Source organism: Drosophila sulfurigaster, chromosome 2R (genome assembly GCF_023558435.1).
Source record: "Drosophila sulfurigaster albostrigata strain 15112-1811.04 chromosome 2R, ASM2355843v2, whole genome shotgun sequence".
NCBI classification, from domain to species: Eukaryota; Metazoa; Arthropoda; class Insecta; order Diptera; family Drosophilidae; genus Drosophila; species Drosophila sulfurigaster.
In genome coordinates this window covers 36613731-36622765 of record NC_084882.1, presented here as the reverse complement: position 1 = coordinate 36622765, position 9035 = coordinate 36613731, and the positions used below count along the sequence as shown (strand labels likewise).

Sequence of the window (9035 nt, the reverse complement as noted above, 5' to 3'; positions counted from 1 at the left end):
TGCCGCTGTTAAATGTGCGCTGTTAAGTGACAGCGACAGACAGTCAGTCGTTGGCTGCCCCGCTACGCTTCGTTTCGTTTCGTTTGGTTGCGTGCGTGCGTGTGTGTATGCGATGTTTGGGCAGGACTTCGTACTTGCTTCGGCTTTCGGCTCTTCGTCTGTGAGTTTTCAGTTACACTGCCTTGCGCCTGTGAAAAAAGAACAAAAAAGGCGCGCCCCCATCCATCAACCCCCGAAAATACCCGAAATGTATTCCGCGTTTGTTGCTCTCCAGCAAGGGAGAGAGAACGGCGTGGTTACATGGGTCTTGTTCTCTCTCTCTCTGCCTTGCATATCCTGATGCTGTTAACTAAAATGTTTGGTTTGGAGCACCCTGTGCCTACTGCTGTGCTATCTGACAGCGTTTTGAAACACTGGAATAACGGGCAAGTTTGCATTTTTTTGAATGTGTCAGTTTCTTTATTTCATTGATTCCTTGTACATGAAAGTAAATGTTCAACAGCATATGAAATACTACACAAATGTTGTTGTTGTTGTTGTACGATTGATTAAATGTAAACAATGTTAATAAATATTGTACGAATTACACTGTGCCGTGGATTCTAAAATATGTATTGTATATGTATAACAAATATGCGTGTGTGTGAGTGTGTGAATTGAGTGTGTGTACGTTTTGTTTTGTGTGTGTGTGTGTGCGTGTGTGAGGTTTGAGGTTAGGTTCCGTTCCAGCCGCATCAGCGTTTAAAAAACAATTAACAATTTTACGGAACCAGTTTCCAGGGTTCAAGGAGAAGCGCGACATCCAAAGTGTGGTCTGGCAAGTTAAAACTAAAAACGAGATGCATATCTATATATCTACTATATATATGTATGTATATGTGAATGTGTGTGTGTTTTGTTTGTTTGTTTGTTTTTTGTATGTATGCGTGATTGGTGTTGAGATACATTTTATCATAATCATCATCAAAATACATGATGCAAAAGTTTTTCTAGCAAATCAATCAAAGGACTCGATCTTTTTCTTCCTCTTCTTATTGATGTTGTCTTTTCGTCCTTTGTGCTTTGCAGTGTTTTTTGTTGTTGTTGTGTTTAAGGTAATAATAATGTTGTTTAATTAGATCTTAAAAGGTATTGCAACAGGGCCAATTTCCAAATGCTAATATTAAATTTGAAATTCATTCAATAACTGAACAATTGTTAGTAGATAAAAATATATCTGATCCTTAGCAACTAAATGGGTTGGAAGAGTTGGGAATCGGAAAGTGTTTCTTGTTGTTTCTTTTGAGAGTTGAGGGAAACTACCAACTAACCAAAAATGAATGGAGGACCGCAAGTCTTGCCTGGATTGCGGTCTTTAAAATTACATTAACGATATTAACGATATACGATATTGTATGGTATGGTAAAAGGTATAATAAATAACTATAAGTAGCATACATATGTTAGATGATTCGCTATATGTACTCTCTATATATTTTGTATTTAGGTTTTTGTTCTTTTCTTCTTCTCTCTTCTGTTCTCTTTAAGATTTAATCAAATGCATATGTCCATATATAATATATATTTAAACCCCACCCCGATCACCCGCTCTGATCATTATCAATCGGCATTCTTAATCTCGCTCAAACTGCGGCAGGCTTCCATCTCCCTCTCGCGTTCCCTCTCTCGCTCTCGCTCCCTCTCACGCTGCTCCTCCTCGAGCTTGAGGACTTTGCTCTTGAGTCCGCACAGAATCTCGGCGGTGGCAATGTTCTTGATGGTGCTCAGATCGAGGTGTTGGCTGTGATTGTTGTTGTCATCGTTGTCGTGTTCCCCATTGCTGCTGTTGGTGTTGGTGTTGTTGTTGTTGTTGCTGTTGCCGTGCTCTGTTGTCTCTGCTCTTTCCCCGCTCCCTTTCCCTTTCCCTCTCCCTTTCCTGCTCCATTTCCAGACTGCGATTGATCGCATTCAGCAACTTGTGCTTGCCCAGCGCCAAAGCCAATCCAGCTCCCATTCCATTGTTGTTGTTGTTATTGTTGTTGGGTGACTCTGGCTTGTTGTTGTTGTTGTTCGAGTCGGTTTCCATGTCCATGCCGTGATTGTTGTTGTTGTTGTCATCATATTTACGCTCAAACGTCGCGAGATCCTCATCGTGTCCATTGTTAGTGTTGTTGTTGCTGCTGTTGTTGTTGCTGTTGTGGGTTGCTTCTCCCGGAGACGCCTCCACTTCCAGCTCACGCTTCACCAGCTGTATGTCTGGCGGCGGCGTGGGCGTTTGTGGGCGTGCCCTGTTGCCATTCACCAAATTCAAGGCCTCTTCATCATCATGATGATTGCTGTTGTTGCTGTTGTTGTTGTTGTTGCTGCTGTTGTTGGTTGTCTTGTTGTTGCTGCTGTTATTGTTGCTACTGTTGTTGTTGTTGTTGTTGGTCAGATGATGATTCTCCACGAGGCGTATCTTGAAGTTGTTGTTGTGCGTGGCCGGCGGAGGCTGCGGCTCTGGAGTCCTCGGCACAATCGTCGTGATGGGTTCCATGATGTCCTGGCTGTGTCCGTAGTTGTGATTGTTGTTCAGCGCATCGTCATGTTGCTCCGCACTCGGATACCGCTCTCGCTCCCTGTCCATCTCCTTGAGGCGCTTCGCCTCCGTGTTGCCCAGCTCCGTGTTGTTGTAGTGCATCAGGATCTTCCGCTTGGCCAGATATTTGTGCTGCTTGCGTGCCGAGTCGAGCATCTTCTTGCTGTTCGCCTGCAGAATGGCAAACGAGTTGCTCTCCGCATCCGACAGATTGCTGTTGCTGTTGTTGTTGTTGTTGTTGCTGCTGTTGCTGTAGTTGTTGTTGTTGGTGCTGTTGCTGTTATTGTTGTTGTTGCGATTCAGATTCTTCATGAAGCTCTCGGCCAGCGTGGCCTTCGACTTGATGTGCTCCCGGAATCCAGCATATCCCTGCCCCTGACCTCCTGGACTGGCCAGGGACATGGGCGCAGGACCGTTGAGCGAAGATTGCTCCAGCGCAGAGGCGCCGTAGCCTCCAGCGTGTCCGCTGGTGATGTTCACGCTGTGAGTGCCTCTCTCATAACGGCACTCGGTGCCGTCGCTCTCTAGTGGCGAGCTAATGTCGCTGGCATCGCTGTCCAGGTTTTTCTGCCGAACAAAAGAACGAATTTTAGCAGGGTTGCAAACCTCGTTGGGTTTCGCTTTGCTTTTTGGTTTGAAAGCTAGCTAAATGAATTTTAATGAACTATTGTTCTTTGCCTTACTTTCTGATCAGTTTTGTTAATTTAGAAACACGTAAAACTCAATTAATTTTCAAATATAAAGAAGGACTTTTTAGCAGGGTTGCAAACCTCGTTGGGTTTCGCTTTGGTTTTTGGTTTGAAAGCAAACTAAATGAATTTTTTTGAACCAAAGTACTTTGCCTTACTTTATGATAGTTTTTGTTCATTTAATAATAAATAAAACTCAATTATTTTTAAAGTATCAAAAAAGAGATAATTTTATAGGGTTTCCATCACAGTTTCATTTTGGTTTTATGTGAATCCGTTCCCTCTTTAAGTAATTATATTGAACTACTTTCTGTCTTTCCCAAATTTAACTTTCTGATATTTGTGCTTATTTGAAAATCTAAAGTGAAAACTCAATTTGATTTTATATTCAATTAAAATAAGAATGCTTTTTACCTCTGTGTGTAGCCCCTTGATCTTCATGGCCTCGGCGACCTTGAGGAAGACGGGCAGATCCTCGTACTTGACGTTCACCTGGCCGCTGTACATGAAGTCGAGCAAGCCGGCCATGTGGCTGGCCTCGACATCGGCCATCAGCAGAATGGGATGACTCGAGGGGTTCTCCAGGAAGATCTGCTGGAAGTAAGGACTGCAGACGGACAGCACCTGAAAGAGACACAAACAAAAAGGGGAAAAGAAAGAGAAGAAGGGAAGAAGCATCTGCGGTTAGAGGAACTGTTCGGTGGGGTGCGCCATCAGTTTACCAGTTTGTGGGCCTTGAAGATCTTGCCGCCAGCCGCAATGGTCACGTCCACCATCTTCTCGTCCTTCTGCAGCGAGTGGAAGCCGCGGCACATGTTGCCATGGAAGTTGTTCCACGACAGCAGATACTGATCGATGGTGTTGGGATCGGTGTAGGGCTGTTGCTGATGCTGCTGCTGCTGATGCTGGTGCTGCTTGTGCTGCAGTTGCTGATGCTGTGTGGCTGTGATGTGGATCTGCTGTGCGGTGGTTGGTGGCGAGCTGGGACGCGGCGTCGGCGGCTGATGTGGATGAGCGAGCTGATGATGATGTTGCTGTTGCTCCCGTTCTCGCTCTCGTTGCTGTTGCTGCTGCTGCTGTTGTTGTTGCTGCTGTTGCTGTTGCAGTTGCTGCTGCGCCTGTTGCTGCTGCTGCTGCAGCTGCTGTTGTAGATGCTGCTGTTGCTGCTGCAACAGATGCTGCTGCTGCTGCAGTGCATGCTGCAATCCCGGCGGCGTCGCCGACGACTGCAAGCGATGCGGATGCGGCGACAACGACGGCTGATGACCGAGGAAACGTTGCTGCTGTTGCTGTTGTTGCTGTTGCAGCTGATGTTGCTGCTGTGCCTGTTGCTGTGCCTGTTGCTGCTGCTGGCGTGCCTGCTGCTTGATCTTCACCATGTTCTCCTGCTGCTCCTGTTCGCGCTGTCGCATCAGCTCCTGCTTGATCTTATACTGTTGCATCGAGAGATCATCGACGCTCTTCGATAGCTTCACCATATCGCTGTTGCTGTTGAATTTGCTGTTGTTGCCGACGCCGCTGTTGTTGCTGTTGCCCAGCATCGGCTTCAGATCGTACTTGTAATCCCCCCCACTCGCTCCACTCGCAGCTGCAGCCAGCTTCCTTTCCGCAGCAAGAGCTGCTCGCTCCTTCTGTCGACGGATCAACTCATCGATCTCCATGTAGGCACCGCTGGTGGCGGCTGCGATGGCCGAGGCGATGATTGGATCGTCCTCGAAGACGCTGTCGTCGAGGGTCTCCTTCAGGGTCTTGGTGGAGGAGAAGAGCCGCAGCGAGGGATCGTTGACCTGGTCGCTGAAGTAGACATCCATCAGTGTGAAGAAAGGCCATTCGCGTCTCTTCGGCTCCTCGGACATCTTGATGGCCTTGTACTCCTGCAGGAGATTGTTCCATTTCTTGATGATCTTCGACAGCGGCAGCGGCACATTGAGTTCCCTTTCAACCACACTAAGAGAGAGGGAGAGAGAGAAGAGTAATTCATGATAATCCCCTCAAGAGAGTTCGAGTCTATTCGATCTACTTACGCCCAGGCATATTTCGAGGCGTTTCTTTTGCCCGTGAAGAGTGGCGAGAGTTCGGCCCGTAATCTGATCAATGATTTGACTTTTTCAGCTTCCCCTGAAAGTGAACAGAAATGAGAAATTAAACAATTGTTGCTCGTACACAATAATTATGCAATCGATGTTCATTTCGATGTGGATGTTGATGTTGATGGCGATTGCGCAACTCGAGGGATCGTTATAAGTAGATGCGAAGCACTCTTAAGTGGGCAGTCTTTAGAGGGGGGAGAAGAGCATAGAGGGGAGGGGCGGGGAACATATGTAGCTTAGATATTTATTGACGGGGGGCATTCAACAGAAATTCGCTGCAAAATGTTAATCACTCGATTTAAATGATCTATCAAGAGGGGGGCATTGATCTGAGTGGCAGCAACTTTCCACCTGCGACTTGCCACTTGCCACTTGCCACAAGTTGCAACTGCAAGTCAAGTTTAAGACCTCAAGCAGCAGCAATTGCAACTGCAATGTTTCAATGAACCCGTCACAGCAATTCGCAGCGCCTCGACCAAAATAATCATTGCAATTGGCTGCCACCAAATCGATGGAGTTGCTGCTGCTGGTTGCTGCTGGTTAATTGCTATAACGAATCTAGCAACTTTTACCAGCTCAGACCAAAATCGAAACCGAAACCGAAGCCAAAACGCAAGATCAGCTCAGCTTAAATCGCATCTTGAATGGCTGCTGATGAGCAGCAGAGAAAGAGATAGCTTACTATAAGAGACAGAGACAGCTAGTTAGCTAGTACATATGTATGTGCAATCAAGTATACGCCATGGGCAACGGCTTAAACTCAACTGGCGTCCATAATGACTGAAAACTATTCAACGTTGAAGAATTCATTAGCAGATTTCACTTTCGCTCATGACGACGACGACGCGACGTTCGCTTATTTCTTTTTTTGCCGTCTTTCTTTATTTATTTATTTACCGTAATTTCTACTCGCTCACTTTTTGCTGCCCCCTTCTTCCCCCCACCACCACCAGCAACCGCTGAACACTTGAGTATGTGATGGGATTTTTGTCTGTCTTTCTTTGCTTCACCTCGCTTTGCTTTGGCTTTGGCCAAGAAGCCAAAGTCGATGCTGTGCGCCTGCTACTTCGTTCACTTTTTTTCTGAGAGAAAATGACGCGAAGCCGGATCTAAAAAACTGCGGCGGCAGACAAAGGAGATACAGCCTGAGAGACACGAGACTCGAGACTTGAGACTTGAGACTGCATTCTAGCTGGGCCCACGAAAATGACTTTCTAAACTTGATTTCGATTATTTGTTTTGTTGTGTATGAAACTGACAAACGAAATAACTTGAACACATTTTGTGGGTCAATGCAGTGTTGTGTGTGTGGCGTTTATTACCCACATAGATATGGCATCTATATAGTTGAGCATGGCAGGGCAAGGCCATGCCGTCGATATCGCGTGGTTGCATCTGCCATTTGATTCATTTCGCATCGCCAGCTATAACCTAGCCCAACCCCAAAAGAAATAAAAGCCAAGAAAACACTTCATAAGCAGATAAATGATAAGCCAAAGATTCGCAATAGCCAACAGAAACAAACAACAGCAATCGCAGTGTAAAACAAGCTCAACCTTCTGCTCGTGACACGCTCCCCTAGAGGGAAGAGGGGAAAGGGTAGAGGGTAGAGGGGGAAGCGACAGCAGTTGAAGAAGTGGCTCAAATCGTTGCCTGGGGGAGCGAACGCGTCAACACACACACACACAAAAAAAAGAGTTTCACTTTCTTTGCAACAAGTTTTGTGCGCCGTCGTCCCACAGTGCGTATGAGTGTGAGTGTGTGTCTTAGTATGTGTCTGTGTGTAGAGACACGCACTGTTGTAGAGTGGTCTTCTGGTTTCTACTTTCCGTTCGCGCCCTTTTATGTAACCCAAATCATCATCAGCAACCACAGCTACAGCAACAGCCACAGCATCAACTTCTCTGTCTTGGGTCTCGCGCAGACAAGCGAAAGAAGCAGAAACAACAACGACAACAACGGCAACAACAACAAAGCTTCAACAACTCTTCAGCTACAGCGACGTGTACCGTTAGTTTCTCTTTTGACCTATATTTGACCAAAGACGCGTCGCTTCAGCTTTTATTGTTGTTGGTTCTTTGGCTGTCGCTATCTCGTTCTGCTTGGCAGCTTCGCTCTTCGCTCTCCACTTCTCTCACTTCCGTTTGGAGCACTTTCGCAGCCAAAGAACCGGTTCTAGACCTTTGTTGGGAACTGCACACTCATCCATCCATCCATCCATCCATCCATCCATCAGCAACAGCATTTGCATTTCTGCGGGAGAATCTTCAGCATTTTCTTCGAGCTGCTTTTCTTTTCGACATGGCTTTCATGGTGCTTCCTTTCTTTTATGATAGAAGTCTATTCTTCTTCTTTCCCCACTGACTTCTCTGTTTATTTGTTTACTTGATTAAATGCGAAATTGTTAAGCGTGACGTTTCGCTTTTTCACAGTTTTCTTCTTCACTCTTCGATCTATTCTTCGCGTGAGAATCTGTAATTGGGTCAGGATTGAATTGTGAAGCTAGTTGACGTGCCCTACTCTCAATAATCACCGACGAAAGTGAATACCAAATGGATTAGCTGCGATTAGATTCTCTATCTTCAGCTGTCTTTCTTTCTTTCCATCCAAATATCGATTTATCTGTCGGTGAATCTATTTGCATTGTTATAGAGAATCTGTGAATTGGCTTTGGATGACAATCTAGTATATTTAATTGTTTTATGGTATATTTTGTACTCTGTGGTATAATATCAATATACCAAGTAAAGACAATGCCATATTCTTAGTATTTGAAGTATGTTTTGAATGTAGTACTATATAAGTATTCGAATTGCAGCCTGCGGTATATTTTTAGTATTTTTGCGGTATATTAATTTGGTATATTTTATAATTTTTGCCGAACTGTTTTGCTTTTATTTAAAATGGGTAGCGAGTATGTGGTATATTTTGTACTTTTTGGTATATTTTCCATATAGCACTATGGTATATTTTTAGTATTGAGCGGTATATACATTTGGTATATTTTAAAAGAAGTACTGCACTGTTTTATTTTTATTCAAAATGGGAAACAGGTATCTCACAGTCGAGCACACCCAACTGTAGCTTTCTTGCTTATCTTCTATTTTACTATTTGATTAATATTCTGCTGCTTTATTTCTTTAACTATATTTGAGGTGTTCATCAAACAATGCAAAGCATATATTAATTTACTTATTTAAATCATAAAACTAAAGTTGGTGTTAAAACGTAATCAAAATTCAACACTATTTGAATTCATAATGCAATTTCTTTCTCATCTCTCATCTAACTGCTCTTTTTATTTACCTCTTTATCATTGAATTCATCAACTATTTGAATGCAAGAAATATCTTCTTTATTGCTCATATTTCTTATATAAATCGCAACTATTCGATATGTCATATTTCTACCTAACGTTCAGCTGTAATTTATATCCTCCTCGCTGTCCCACTTTATTTTACATTATTTAGTTGTAGTATCAAGTATCTGTGAACGAACTCTGAGCATGAAATGATATGCTAGCAGCTCGAAAGTATCTTTTTTTTTCTTTTTTTTGGGTTCCACAATCTCCTCTCGAGTGGAGCTGGCCCTGAATGCAATGTGAAACTCTGGCTGTTCGATTGCCATGATGGCAATGCCAAGGCGAATGCAAGAATTCGACTGCGTTGGCGCTGTTGTTGTTGTTGTTGCTGCTGCTGT

General features: G+C 44.3%; 1 protein-coding gene across 1 annotated transcript in view; it reads right to left on the bottom strand.

Annotated features, from left to right (window-relative positions):
- Positions 1-685: 685 nt before the first annotated feature.
- The window catches only part of LOC133838509 (probable basic-leucine zipper transcription factor Q), a 13654-nt gene continuing 5304 nt past the window's right edge, over positions 686-9035 (bottom strand). The window contains exons 2-6 of the mRNA XM_062269636.1: positions 5271-5364; positions 3969-5193; positions 3661-3870; positions 1890-3124; positions 686-1852 (exon numbers count right to left, since the gene is read on the bottom strand). Coding sequence (XP_062125620.1) covers positions 1600-1852; positions 1890-3124; positions 3661-3870; positions 3969-5193; positions 5271-5364 — 3017 coding nt within the window. The 3' untranslated portion in view covers positions 686-1599. The remainder of the gene's footprint in view (positions 1853-1889; positions 3125-3660; positions 3871-3968; positions 5194-5270; positions 5365-9035) is intronic.